The sequence below is a fragment of the Thamnophis elegans genome, unplaced genomic scaffold (genome assembly GCF_009769535.1).
Source record: "Thamnophis elegans isolate rThaEle1 unplaced genomic scaffold, rThaEle1.pri scaffold_320_arrow_ctg1, whole genome shotgun sequence".
Lineage (NCBI taxonomy): Eukaryota > Metazoa > Chordata > Lepidosauria > Squamata > Colubridae > Thamnophis > Thamnophis elegans.
Window position 1 is genome coordinate 1 of NW_022473791.1, and position 15,416 is coordinate 15,416.

General features: G+C 44.8%; 1 protein-coding gene across 1 annotated transcript; it reads right to left on the reverse strand.

Annotated features, from left to right (window-relative positions):
- Positions 1 to 3,022: 3,022 nt before the first annotated feature.
- Positions 3,023 to 14,856, reverse strand: SUCLG1 (succinate-CoA ligase GDP/ADP-forming subunit alpha). Its single transcript, XM_032238571.1, is given in 8 exon segments — positions 3,023 to 3,062; positions 4,145 to 4,202; positions 6,839 to 6,903; positions 6,906 to 6,932; positions 6,935 to 7,049; positions 9,393 to 9,509; positions 10,729 to 10,832; positions 14,725 to 14,856. Coding segments are annotated over 8 exon segments (573 nt in total). The 5' UTR covers positions 14,777 to 14,856; the 3' UTR covers positions 3,023 to 3,027.
- Between the last annotated feature and the right edge of the window lie 560 nt (positions 14,857 to 15,416).

The window sequence follows — 15,416 nt, forward strand, 5'->3', positions numbered from 1 at the left end:
AAGGGGGCTGGACTAGACGACCTTCAAGATCCCTTCCAACTCTTGTTATTTGTTATTTTCTGTGTATAGAAACATGGCCCAATTTAAAAATCTGGCCAGAATTGAAACAGAAGGGGACTCAAAGGAAAGCAGAAGAAATATAGAACAGAGGTGGGCTCTTATCAGTTTGGACCGGTTCGGCTGAACCAGCAATAACTTTGTGGCCTGGGTCGCTGGAACCATCAGTGACCCAGACCTGCCACGCTACTGAACTGGTTCTCTCAGCAGCGCCATCGGCAGCGCCATCTTGTTTTTGGCTTCTGCGCTGCGCAGAGCAATTTTGTGGCACTGTGCATGTGCGCGTGGGGCGCGTCTGAGCAAACTGGCAGTAGCGGCAGCCGGAACCCACCCCTGGTATAGAATAAAGATTTCACTCTTTTCACAGCCGAATGAATATTGGATTAGTAATTAGTAATGAAGTACTCAAAAGGTTCCCGGCTGACAATTTACTTGAGAGAACGTACCGTATTTTTCAGAGTATAAGACGCACCTTTTTCCCTCAAAAAGAGGCTGAAAATCTGGGTGCGTCTTATACACTGAATACAGCATATTTTTCTTCCCGAAGCCCCAGCCCCTTCAATAAAACAGCTGTGCAGAGCCTTCAGGAGGCTTCCAGAGAGCTCCATGGGGCTGGGGAGGGCAGAAATGAGTGAAAAAATGGGCCATTTTTGGCTCAATTTTGCCCCCCACCCCACTCCCCAGCAGCTCTCTACAAGCCTCCTAAAGGCAATTCATGCCCTTTTTATAAAAAAAAAATGGGCCCATTTTCCCAAAAAGTGCAAACACTTTTTAAAAAAATTTGCCTCTTCAAAACCTCGGTGTGCCTTATACTCCGAAAAATACAGTAACCATGCATAGATTAACTTCACACCTTGACCAAGGGGGGATCTGGAAGACTCTGCCTGGAATTGCAAAACTCATTACAATATACTGGGGGCTTTGCTAAACCTTTTATAATTCACCGACTGCCGTATGTGGACATTTGAGAGCCTATTCTCTGTCTTACCACCACCCTGAGGAATGTCAGGGAGTATGTTTCATATGGTAAAAGGGCTGCCTTTGCTGTCCTATAAATAGAAGGCAGCTATAATATCATCTCTTTCCCCCATGGGCAATTTTGCAGAGTAGCAGGTTACACACAGAGGAAGGCAGAATATGAAGCAATGGGTGGAATCTAATCAAGGAGAAAAGCAACATGGAACTAAGGAGAAATTTCCTGGCCATGAGAACCCAGTGGTGGGATTCACCTAAGTTTACAACTGGTTCGCGAATGGGAGGGTGTGCCTTCCACGCATGTGTGCGGTCTTCCGCGCATGCGCTTTGCTCTCACGCACGGCATGCACGCGTCAAAAACGAGGCACATAGGAGGTTTTGGAGCCAGGGTGGATGGGTGGCCCGAACCGGCTGAATACCACTTCTGATTAGAACAATTAATCAGTGGAACTGCTTCCCTCCACAAGTTGTGAATGCTCCAACACTGGTGGATTTTTAAGAAGAGAGTGGACAACCATTTGTCTGAAATGTATAGGGTTTCCCGCCTGAGCGAGGGTTGGACTAGAAGACCTCCAGGGTCCCTTGCGACTCTCTTCTTCTGTTAATCCCTATAACATTTGTCAGAGCACTAGTGATAACCAAAGATAAGCTGATTGAAGAAACAGATGCAGGGTTCCGAGCTTATACAAGATAGGCAATAAGCAACAAGTTGCGAAGAGAAGTCCATACAAACTTAATAAGGAAATAACCAGAATACTAATGCCACAAATGGCAAGAGACATAAGACTGCACTATTACTGGAAAGACACAGGTTGATGTAATGAAAGCTTATAATAAAAAATTCAGTCAAATTTAGTTAAATTTAGAGCATTACGTATAAAATGAAGTGATAATGGATTCAGTTAAATAATAACTGATGATAATTATAATAATGCATAGCAATAGCAGTTAGACTTATATACTTATATTATAACTGGTTTACAGAGTCAGCATATTGCCTCCAACAACAATCTGGGTCCTCATTTTACCCATCTCGGAAGGATGGAAGGCTGAGTCAACCCTGAGCCGGTGAGATTTGAACAGCCGAACTGCAGAACTGCAGTCAGCTGAAGTAGCCTGCAGTGCTGCATTTAACCACTGCGCCACCTCGGCTCTATATATATGTATTAGTTTGATAAGAGGAAATTTGATATAAATTGCAAATGGTGACTACGAAAGCAGGTTTAGAAACTCTTGTTATTGAATATAACCAATTTTTATTTAGAACATGTTATAAAGATGTAACGTTACTGGATGATATTGGGAAGAGCTAATGGAATGCCATTAAGTGGTTTTGCTTTAAATCTGGAATATTTTATATAAAGGACGTAAAAGCAATTATAGTCAAATGAAGGTTGAGGTATGATGATAGTAATATATATAAATATATTTGATTTAAAATATATAGCAACAGCAGTTAGACTTATATACCGCTTCATAGGGCTTTCAGCCCACTCTGAATGGTTTACAGAGTCAGCATATGCCCCCAACAACAATCCGGGTCCTCATTTCACCCACCTCGGAAGGATGGAAGCTGAGTCAACCCTGAGTCGGTGAGATTTGAACAGCCGAACTGCAGAACTGCAGTCAGCTGAAGTAGCCTGCAGTGCTGCAGTTACCACTGCGCCACCTCGGCTCTATGATTTGATATGAATTGTAGGTGATGACTATGAAGGGATGCACGGAAGTTTTGTAACCAATCGACACTCTCTCTACAATTTGTAATGGAAGATGGTTTTGTGGGAGGTTATTTTTCTGTGTGTTTTGTCTGTTTGTGTTTATTCAAAAATAAAAAAAAATCTTTATAAGAGAAGAGAGGGAGAAGGGGAGAGGGGAAGCGTGTCTATGTAGTTTCTACAATCATATGTGTGTGGTCTTACGCATGAACTGAGCCTCTTTTCAACCCACAACACAGAAGGATGCCCCAATCCGACTTGAGTTGTTTGATGGACGGCTTCATAAGTCAAAGTGCCAGATCTGGATAGCAATACCTGTAAAAGTAAAAAAAGAAAAAAGAAACGGTGTAGAATGTAAGTTATCGAGTACGATGGTTGCTTTCACTGTCCCTACGATTGCAAAGGATGAGCTGAACAATTTCAGAAACTATTCCTGCGCATTTCCTCGTGTATACAATTTCTGGGGGACACCAGCGGAGATTATCAAAGGTGATCCCATAAGGGCAGAACCTTGGGCAAACGGCCGTAAGTGCGACCAAGACTGCCAAGCGCCCTGAAATGAGATCATGCGACCGTAGGGATGGCGTGGCAGTCGTAACTCTGAAGACAGGTGGTAAGTATTTTTTTTTCCTATTTCAGAGTTAAGCGACCGGCCCTTAGTTGCGGAATATCTGTGTGCGCGGCATAAAACTGCTGTATCGTGGATTTTAAGGATGCAATGAAAATGCAAGGGGAATAGGAGAGTTGGAAGGGGCCGTGTAGGTCATCTAGTCCAAACCCCCCACCCAAGCAGGAGAGCCTACATCATTTTCTGACAAATGGCAGTCCAGTCTGAAAGCTTCCAGGGATGAAGCTCCCACAACTTCTGAAGACAACTTCTGTTCCATGGGTTGATTGTTCTCACTGTCAGGAAATTCCTCCTTATTTCTAGGTTGGATCTCTCTTTGTTGAATTTCCATCCATTCTTCCTTGTCTGGGCTTCAGGTGCTTTGGAAAATAGCTTGAACCCCTCCTCTCTGTGGCAACCCCTCAGATATTGGAAGACTGATGTCTCCCCTGGTCCTTCTCTTCACTAGACTAGCCATGCCCAGTTCCTGCAACCGCTCTTCATATGTTTTAGCCTCCAGTCCCCTAATCATCCTAGCTGCTCTTCTCTGCACTCTTTCTAGAGTCTCAACATCTTTTTTTTATAATGTGGTGACCAAAACCGGATGTAGTACTCTAGGTGTGGCCTTACTAAGACTTTATAGAGTGATCTACAGTTTCATTTACATACACCTTATCCGCATGCACTTTTAAAGATACGGACATTAATTCAAAAGTACAAGGTTGTGCAACAGAGCAAGGACACTTTTAAGAAAAACGTATCATATTAATTTTTTTCCCCCAGAACTTACCGATTCTTCCCTTCTTGTGAATGTGGCCAGGCATGATACCAATTTTACATTCTCCAGGCTAAAAACAAAACAGAGCCCCAAAACATGATCAGATCGGATTTAGGTGTCTTTTTAAACCTGTTGCAAAAGTTAACCTATGAAAAACACCTAGGCGTGTTCTAGAAATGCAAAGCCTCTTTCTGTAAGGATTCAGAATGGACAGGGTTTCCTATGCATTTGCTACAAAACTTGACTTCCAAACTGGTTTGTCGTGGACTGTCAGCCCCGCGTGTGGCGCTAATCAAGCTTGCTTTTTTTTCAAAAAAAAAGTTTATTTTCATGAAAGTCCTCACTATAAAACGAGGAAGGAGGTCCCAAAGCACAGCTTGGGGAATACGATGGCTTCTAAACATTCTCCATCTTCGTTGCCTCAGGAGAAACAAATGAGAATCTGTGAGCGAAGTGGATTTTTGAATTTACCATATTTTTCGGAGTATAAGACGCACCTTAAAAGAGGGTGAAAATTTGGGTGCGTCTTATACACTGAATGTAGCGAACCACCCACCCACCCACCCAATGCCCCCCTCTGCCTCTACCTCTGGCCTCTGCCTCCCAGCAATTTACCTCCTTGCAGCAAACGGGGAAAATGGGGCTTGCGGAGGCTGCAATAGGCTATGGCAATCCCTGCTGCCTGAAACAGCTGATGATCGGGAGGCCGGCTTAAACTGAAAGTGAAACTTGCTGTTTGCTCCCCAAGGCAAATTGCTGGGAGGCAGAAGCAGATTTTTTATTCTTGTGCTAATCAGGCTGTTTGCTGCAAGGAGGTAAGTCAATAACTATAAATGCCTACAGAATGTTCAAATTATTAGACTTATTTTTTAAAGACTGCTTTATTATTGTTCTAGACAACTTGACAAAATGAAGAAGCTTTTTAAAATAAATGATCTGAAGAAGACCTAGTGCTATTGTATCTTCTTTTAAAAAGCAGAGAATAACGTATACTTCCAGAAAGCCACATCAATTTTTAACAGCATCTGTTCAAGTATAGTCTAAAATGTAACACTACAAACAGTGTATATCGTCTGTACTGTTTGCTGTTTGTTGCAAGGAGGCAAAGTGCTGGGAGGCAGAAGCAGATTTTTTTCCCTTGTTTTCCTCCCCAAAAGCTAGGTGCATCTTATACTTTGGAGCATCTTATACTCTGAAAAATATGGTATGTTTCTCCATGCCTAACCCAAATCAGAGGTGGGATTCAGCCGGTTCAGGCAAACTGTTAGCGGAAATTTTGAGTAGTTCGGAAAAGGGGCAAATGTCACCTCTGGTTGGCCCCGCCCTCCCACCCCGCCGTTCCCTGTCCTATACTATCTAGGTTTTTTTAGCTCAGCTGATTCGTGTGGCAGAGTGGATTGCCACGCCTCAGCTGAGCTAAAAAACAGCTCAGCTCGCCAGCACTGACACCGAGGACAGCCTTTGAGTGCTGCGTGTGGGCGCAAAATGCGTAAGGCGTGCAGGCACACACAGTCATACAACCATTAGGAAAAGATTTGGAATCCCACCACTGACGCCAACGCTAAACTATCTGAAGGTAAGAGATGGAATCAATTCAGTCACTAAGGATAATGGCAAAGATCCGGTTAGAGTTTTTATTATCCAAAGATTTATATTATATTTTTTTTCCTCCAGTTCAAGACAGCTTCCATGGGATACCCTTCTTTTTAGCCTCATAGCCTCAACCCTACATGAAAAGGTATAAGGGGTTGAATGATCTGAGGCATGGGGACGCATTTGACTGCAGCAAGATAGCGGGAGCATGTCGGGGGGAGAGACAGGAGAGAGGAGGAGGGAAGGACAGAGGAGGGGAGGACACAGGAAACAGAGAGGGAGGGGGAGAGGAAAGTGGGAAGGGGAGAGAAGGCCAGGGGAGGACAAGGTGAGGAGAGGTGGGGAGGGAAGAGGAGAGGAAGGAGAAGAGGGGAGGGAGGGAGAGGAGAGAAGGCGGAGGAGAGGGGAGGAAAATGGGAAGGGGAGAGGAGGGTAAAGGAGGAGAGGGTAGGACAAGGCGAGAAGGGAGACAGAGGAGGGGAGGGAGAGGACAGAAGGGGAACGAAAGGAGGAGGGGAAGAAACTCGGGAGAGGAGAAGGCAGGGCAGGGCGAGGTGGGGAGGGGAGAGGGAGAAGGGGAGAGGAGGGCAGGGAAAGGGCAGGACAGAACAAGGTGAGGAGAGGTGGAGATGGTAAAGGAGAGGGAGGGAGGGTGAGAAGGAGAAGGAAAGGAGAAGGGGAAAAGAGTGGAGGAAAGTGGGAAGGGGAAAGGAGAGCAGTAGAGGTGGGGAGGGGAGGGGAAAGGAGAGGGAGAAGGAGAGAGGAGAACAGGGTGGAGAGGAGAGCAGGGAAAGGCCAGGGGAGGGGAGGACACTGTGAGAGGAGGTAAGGAGGGAGAAGCAGAGGGAGGAGAGGGGATAAGTGCAGGAAAAGGATGGAGAGAAGAGAGGGAGATATGAAGTCAACCTTCATGATCCCACTACTGAGAACGGACTACTTACTCCCAACGCTTTTACAACCTCCCTTAAACTGGCCTTAGGCTACCCATCTCATGGCACAGAACCCTTTGGGTGAAGAAGAAGAGGGAGGAGGAGGAGGAGGAGGAGGAGGAGGAGGAGGAGGAGAAGAAGAAGAGCCCATCAACTTCTCCGTCCCAAGTCCCCCCGCCCTTACGTTGATGACTCCCGGGCAATTGGGGCCGACCAGTCGAGTCTTGTTCTGACGAAGCAACCGGTGCTGACGCGCACCATGTCCTGCTGGGGAATACTTCTGTAATGCACACAACAAGGGAGATGTCTGCGTCAATGGCTTCATTGATGGCAGCGGCAGCGAAGGGTGGCGGCACGTATATGGCTGAGGCGGTAGCACCCGTTTTTACTTTAGCCTAAGATCCAAATACACTTCTTTTACAAAAAAAGAATCACTCTGAAGCGGAGGCATCCGGCAGGCTGTAAGAACACGGCTGTGGTTAGGCATTCCCCTTCTTCCACCCCTGGCTTTCCCAAGGCTCAACCTTCGCTCACCTTCCTTAAGGACCCCTGGGCGAGATTCGGCCACCGGCACACCAGCAAATAGCTGATCAGTGACGCACACATTCATGGGACTGTCGGTTTAAAACCTTGCACATATGTGCTAGTCGTTCCAGACTCTAGGGGGCGGTGCTCATCTCTGTTTCAAAGCCGAAGAGCCAGTGCTGTCCGAAGACGTCTCCGTGGTCATGTGGCCGGCATGACTCAACGCCGAAGGCGCACGGGACGCTGTTACCTTCCCACCAAAGGTGGTTCCTATTTTTCTACTTGCATTTTTTACGTGCTTTCGAACGGCTAGGTTGGCAGAAGCTGGGACAAGGAATGGGAGCTCACTCCGCTACAGGGATTCGAACCGCCAAACTGCCGACTTTTCTGATCGACAAGCTCAGCGTCTTAGCCACTGAGCTGCCGCATCCCATTAATTCCAAGTTAGGAGGTAATTATACAATTAGATGCCCTGCCCACTTTTTAGATTTGGAACTGGCTCCACAAGAATTTTCACCCTGAGAAACTAACAACTTTCGACTGAACAACACACTCCTCGCTCTGTTTGGAAATCCTTCTTGGCACACACCTTTACAACTTTACATTTCAGTTTAACTCCCTCCCACCATCTCTTCCCCATTTTATTCCTAACCGGCTAGTTTTTTAAAAAAAGTAAAATGCAAGTTATTGTTGTTAACAGAGCGTATCAAACATACAATTATCTTTTTAAAAAGGTCCGTGAACAAATTAACAAATGAATCAGCTGTAATGGAAACACACAGTAAATGAAACCAAGACAAAAAAAAAAAAAAAAAAAAAAAAAGAATGGATTTTTATAAAATCTGCTTGAAGATTACAAATGACAGGGAAATCTGAAGATGAGCTGTCATGTCAAAAAAAGAGCTACTGTCCTTGTTTCCCACCAATCTGGGGGTTTGTGCGGGATCAAAGAAAGAGAACAAAACTTCAGAAATTTAAAAGTTAGGGTGTAGGCAGACAAAAGCTATCTTTCCAAGGACCTGGTTTCAAAAAATTCACTTTAAAGATTAAAAAAAAAAACAGCATTTTACCTTCAGCTACCAAATGCACAGGCCGCCAATCTTAGTTCATTTCTTGCAGACGTTTCATTAACAATCTAGGTAACATCATCAGTGACAGAAGGGTCTTTTTATCCACTAGTGGCTTACCCTGTCAGTGTTGGTGGGGATTTTTTTAAAGTGGTTCCTTGATTATGTTCTTGTTTAATGTTAGCTTGGTTGCTTGAGTTGGTAGTTCCTTAATTGGGGTCTTGTTTACTATTTGATTGTTTGTCTAGTATTAAAGGGACACAGCGGCTCAGTAGCTAAGATGCTGAGCTTGTTGGTCAGAAAGTTCGGCAGTTCGAAGCCCTAGCGTCGCGTAATGGAGTGAGCTCCCGTTACTTGTCCCAGCTTCTGCCAACCTAGCAGTCCGAAAGCATGTAAAAACGCAAGTGGAAAAATAGGGATCACTTTGGTGGGAAGGCAACAGCGTTCCATGTGTGCCTTCGGCATTGAGTCATGCAAGCCACATGACCATGGAGACGTCTTCGGACAGCGCTGGCTCTTCGGCTTTGAAATGGAGATGAGCACCACCCCCTAGAGTCAGGAACGACTAGCACATATGTGCGAGGGGAACCTTTGCCTTTTATTGCTTATCTGGCAGTTGATTGCTGATGAGGTGGTCTTTTAGATTTATGGTTGTCTCTTTTGAATGCCATGTAGATGTTGTTTATCTCTATGTGCCTGTTGATGGCCGATCAACTCAGACAAAAAATATAACCATCCATTCTGTTGATGTTACCTAGAGTGGTCACCGCCAAGCTCAGAGAACACCGAGGATCTCACAGTCCTCTTCCTCCTCTTCTTCTCCATTCTGCAACCCCACCCCTCTCTTCTAGCCCTGATGGTGTTACCTAATTTGGTAATAATAAAATGTCTGCAAGAAAACCACCAAGCTCAGAGAGCATCAAGGACCCCTTAGTTCAATCCTGCGCTGCAAATATTATCTTCTACCACAATCATTCTTAGCTGGACAGAGTTTGCAGGATGGGGTTCAAACGCCTGATCATTCTGTCTTGATAAAGTTTACAACTATTTTTTTTTTAAAGCAGCCACATAAGAAAACATCCCGGTGACAAAACGGAATTGAAATGACCCAACAGTGCGCGGCATAAGGTGGTTCAGGGCTCTTACCTCCTCGACGGAATTAAAAACTGGAAGTCCCAAGTGGGTTTTGCCCCCTTTGCCTGGCGAAATCCCTCCTACTAAATTGGTGCCGTACTCCAAGGCCTGCTGACTGTGGAAAGTGCCCTGTGTGGGGAGGTACAATCAAAAACCACAATCGATTCAATGGACTTAGAATAACTTGATTGTCACTTTGAGCGTACACTAATCGGCATACTGTTGTGGCCCGCCAGCAGAGCTGGCAGGAGAGTCAGACAGTGAGGAGGTTGGGGAGGAACAGGGTCCAGTCCTGGGGGCTGAGGAAAGCTCAGACGATGTCTCTGCATCGGGGGCAGAGAGAGCGCTAGACAGCAGTGAGGCAGAGGAACAGCTGGAGCCTGTTTTCAGTGCGTGCGTGTGCAGAGCTGTCAAAAGTACAACTCAGAAATCAGGGTAGACGTGATAGGATAGAAAGATGGAAAAATAGATGGATAGATGGATGGGTGGGTGGGTGGGTAGGTAGGTAGGTAGGTAGGTAGGTAGGTAGGTAGGTACGTACGTACATACATACATACATACATACATACTGGATGGATATAGATAGGATAGATGGATGGATGGATTTGGATAGACAGAGAGAGATAAATAGAGAGAGATAATGGATGGATAGAGATAGGATAGATGGATTTGGAGAGAGAGAGAGAGATAAATAGAGAAGTAATGGATGGATAGAGATAGGATGGATGGATGGATAGAGAGAGAGAGAGATAAATAGAAAGAGAAGTAATGGTTAGATAGAGATAGGATAGATGGATGTGGATGGAGAGAGAGCGAGAGAGAGAATGGATGGATAGAGATAGGGTGGATGGATGGATAGAGAGAGAGAGAGATAAATAGAAAGAGAAGTAATGGTTAGATAGAGATAGGATAGATGGATGTGGATGGAGAGAGAGCGAGAGAGAGAATGGATGGATAGAGATAGGGTGGATGGATGGAGAGAGAGAGCATAGAGATAGATAGATAGACAGACAGACGTGTGCGTATGTGTATAGCATGTGTATGAAGTGCAGTTATGTGACGCGTGTGTGTGTGTGTCTGTCTGTCTGCCTGTCTGTCTGTCTGTCTAAGAGAGAGTCAGAGAGACCATCAGTACTTCAGATTTGGGTCATAAATCCCCTTTTTGGGAGTCCATTGTAAACTGTTGCTAATCAACTGATTCTCAGTAGAGGCCTACTTGTACTTCTGATCTCTGCAATAAGGAAGAAGTCCTGGTAAAGAATTCTACGCCTCTCGCAAAGGCAGGGCAAAAGCTCCCGGACTACAACAAGAAATTGTGGTACAAGAAATTGGTCATTCAGGCACGCACCTGTTTGCCAGTGAAACCTTGACAAATAACCTTTGTATCTTTAGTGATGTACAGGTTTTTCCGGGTGGCTGAATAGGAACAGTGCCGTACCCCATTCTTCTGCACTGTAAACAACAACAAAAAAGGGAAAACCGATAAAATTATTAACATTTACAGCATCTGCAAATTTTCAGCAGCTTAAGATGCATTATACTGCCTCTTTCAAAATTATAGGAAAGACACCCTGCTATGTATGTATGTATGTATGTGTGTGTGTGTGTGTGTGTGTGTGTATATATATATATATATATATATATATATATATATATATATATATATATATATATATATATATTAAAAAGCAGAACAGAATAGAATAACAGGGCTGGAAGGGACCTTGGGAGGTCTTCTAGTCCAACCCCATGCAGGCAGGAAACCCTACGCCACTTCAGACAAATGGCTATCCAACATCTTCTTAAAAACCTCCAGTGATGGAGCATCCACAACTTCCGGAGGCAAGTTGCTCCACTGGTTAATTGTTCTAACTGTCAGGAAATTCCTCCTTAAGTTCTAGGTTGGTTCAACTCCCAGAATTCTGCAGGATGTCTAACCTTAGCCACTTTTAAGACTTGTGGACTTCCTGGGTGGGGAATTCTGGGAGTTGAAGTCCACAAGTCTTAAAAAGTTACCAAGGCTGGGCACCTCTGCTATGGTGGGTGTCACCCAAAGCTTATGATTGTTGCAAGTCGTTATCTCTCCTTTAATGAATTACAGAGCAATTAAGACTCGTACCTTTGCCCTACTTAGTACTTAGGAACTGAACTTCATATTGCATTATTATTACATTTGCTGTTTATGGAAGAGGAGGAGGAATGCAGGTCGACAGGACTAAGAGCAAAGTGAGCAAATGTAACTCTTGAGATTCTCCTGCACAGATTGACAATTCTACTTGCATTTCATAAGTGCAAACAAATAGGAGTTAAAATGTTTTTTTTTAAGAAAAAGGTTTTATTTCTTTTAAAAAACACAAATATTTCATCATTCGTCAATCATTAAAACATTGAAGTACAATTTTTTTTGTATGCCCCTCCCTCCCTCAACCCCCCCAACCCCCCTCCTCCTTCCCCCCCCCCCCCGACTTCCCAGAACCCGTACACTGTATGGATTTTTAACTAACACAGTCTAAAATCTATTGAGAAAAAAGAAATTAAGAAATTAATGACATTCTACATTGACCTTAGCTTCTTCTTACTGAACTAACTTTTAACAGTTTAAATCATTTCTGATCTTAAGCATAGGCTAACTGGAATTTCTTGGTCCCGTATTTATTTTGTATATAGTCAATCCATTTTTTCCAGTCTCGTTTATATCTCTCATTTGAGTGATCTTTAAGATATGCCGATATTTTAGCCATCTCGGCTAAGTTTGTGACTTTCAATGTCCATTCTTGGATTGTAGGCAAGTCTTCCTTCTTCCAGTATTGCGCCACCAACAGTCTTGCTGCAGTTATTAGGTGAGGAGTTAAAATGTTTTGAAGGAGCCAGGGTAGTGCGACTAGTTTGCACAGAAGAACGCCCAAGCTGAACTTTGCAAGCAGAATTATCTTACTACATGTTGCTACTTTTACCAAGTACCCGGCCCTGCCTACAAAAAAATCCACACTTTTGTGAGGATCGTGCAGACGCTAGCTGACCACACAGGGCAGATATCAACTCATCACAATTCTAGCAATGAAAGTATCCAATTCTGGTTCTCTGCAGATAATTTGGGTTACAACAGATCTGCCAGGATTCAAACGAACATCCCGCTATTTTCCAAAAAAAGACTAAACGCCGAAGGCGCACGGAACGCTGTTCCCTTCCCACCAAAGATGGTGCCTATTTTTCTACTTGCATTTTTATGTGTTTTCGAACTGCTAGGTTGGGAGAAGCTGGGACACGTCATGGGAGCTCACTCCGTTATGCGGAGCTGGGGATTCGAACCACCAAACTGACCACCTTTCTGATCGACAAGCTCGGTGTCTCAGCCACTGTTTCCCCTATATCCACTCTTTACTCAATGAAAAACATTTATTTATATCCCTTTTATTATTTTTACAAATAGCCTGTGAACACACACCTTCTACTTCCTCTTTCCTCCACAACAACAATCCTGTGAGGTGAGAGAGATTGAGTGAATGACTGGCTCAGTTACCCAAATGGGTTTCCAGGCGAAGGTGGTACTAGAACTCACCAACTCCTGGTGATTGCCTCAAAGTCATCCACCAACTTTCATGACTAAGGCGGAAGTATAATTCAGTCCCCTGGTATTTGGTCCAAAATCAAGTCAGGTGGCTTTTGTGCATAAGGTGGGACTAAAACTCACTGACTCCTGGTGATTGGCTCAAGTCACACTGCGTCATTTATGCGTAAAGCGGCACTAGAACTCACTGTCTCCTGGTGATTGGTTCAACTCACAGCTGGCTTTCATAGCTAAAGCAGAACTAGAACTCACAATCTCCTGGTGATTGGCTCAAAGTCACCCCGTCAACTTTCATAGCTAAGGCAGGACTAGAACTCACCGTCTCCTGGTGATTGGCTCAAGTCACAGTGGCATCATTCGTGCCTAAAGCGGGACTAGAACTCCCTGTCTCCTGGTGATTTGCTCAAGTAACAGCCAGTTTTCATAGTTAAGGAAGGACTAGAACTCACAATCTTCTGGTGATTGGCTCAAAGTCACCCAGTCCGCTTTCATAGCCAAGGCAGAACTAGAACTCACCATCACCTGTTTTTTAATGAGGTGCCTTAAACCCTCGGACCAAATTTTAACTCTTCTGGATAGATTCTATCTAATCTGAATGGAGAGTCTGTTCCTTTCCAGAAGTAACAATAAGAAAGCAAGGAGGCCACAACAAACTCTTAGCAGAAATAAGGCTCAGGGAGATTTTCATTGATCTCACTTTTTATTTATTTCATTTGCATTTATTCGGTTTTCATTTATTCAATGTTTATTTACTACGTTTTTATTGATTCCATTTTTATTTATTTCATTTTTGTTTATTCCCTTTTCGTTTATTCCATTTTCATTTATTCCGTTTTCATTTATTCAATGTTTATTTACTACGTTTTTATCGATTCCATTTTTATTTATTTCATTTTTGTTTATTCCCTTTTTATTTATTCCATTTTCATTTATTCCGTTTTCATTTATTCAATGTTTATTTACTACGTTTTTATTGATTCCATTTTTATTTATTTCATTTTTGTTTATTCCCTTTTCGTTTATTCCATTTTCATTTATTCCGTTTTCATTTATTCAATGTTTATTTACTACGTTTTTATCGATTCCATTTTTATTTATTTCATTTTTGTTTATTCCCTTTTTGTTTATTCCCTTTTCATTTATTCCGTTTTCGTTTATTCCGTTTTTATTGATTCCTTTTTTTGTTTATTCCACTTTCATTTATTCCGTTTTTATTTATTCTGGTTTTAGGTGACTCCAGGCCCTGAAGATTCCTGGATGGGACACCTTGATCCTACCCCCAAAAACGACCCTCACCCTGGGCCGCAGGGAACGATGGGAAGTAGAAAAAAGGGGGAGGGGGTCACAGAAGAAGCCCTGACGGCTGGGGATAATGGGAGCTGTAGTCCAGGACAAAAAGGGGAGGAGGGGGGAAAGCCAGGCTGGCAGGAGAGGGGGGGGGGCTGTCGTCCAACGTTAACTGGACCCACGGCCAGGATGAGGCCGGCTGGGGATGATGGGGGAGGTAGTCCCTTTCTCGCCAAGTTCTGCCTAGCCTTCCCTCGCCTTTTTTTTACACTACCTCCCTCCCACCCACCCCCATCATTCCCAGACGGCCTCGCCCTGAAATGGCCGCGTGGGGGGGGGGGATGATGGGCTTTGTAGTCCCTCTCAGAAGACCCGCCCATCCCCCGACGGCGCCATGTAGGCATGTCATGTGACCCCGCCGTCTCTCTTCCCCCCCCCCCCGTTCGGCCGGTCACACGCACACAAACACACACACAGACAGACACTTACGGAGCAGAAGGAGGCGGCCGAGGCCTCCGGCGCCGCTTCCGCAGCAAGACATCGCCGCCGTCCCTGCGCTGCCTCCAGCAGGGCCGCCAATGACAAGGGGCGGGGGGGGGAGCGGGATGGCGCTAAGGTCCGCCTCTTCCGGTCGGGTCCTCGGGGTTTTTTTCTCCTTCTTCCTCCTCCTCCTCCTCCTCCGCCGACCGCGTCGCGCATGCGTCTTAGAGCGCGCGGAGGGTGGTTTCCTTTGCGCCTGAAAAGAGCGGCCTCTCGGTCCTTTTTTTCCCCCTCCCCAAGCGCCATCCAGAACAATAGGGATAGTCGTGCGTTGTCGAGGAAGGCCGTTTTCTAGTCCGGGCATGGGAGCTTGGGGAGAAAAATCAATCAGGCAATTAGGTGTCTAAGCCTAGGAAAGAGGACCCCTCCTTCTCCACAGCCTTGCCGCGAGGGATTGTGGGAGAGGTAGTTCAGGCACGGAAATAGCTCAAGCCCCTTTGCACGGGAGTTAAGCAACGAGTGGAGGGTGCCATTCGCTGCGTGTACAAGTAGTCCTCAACTTACGACCACAATTGAGCCCAAAATTTATGTTGCTAAGTGAGAAATTAGCGAATTTTGCTCCATTTTACGACTTTCCTTGCCACCTTTGTTAAGTGAATCCCTGCCGTTGTTAAATGAGTAACACGGTTGTTAAGTGAATC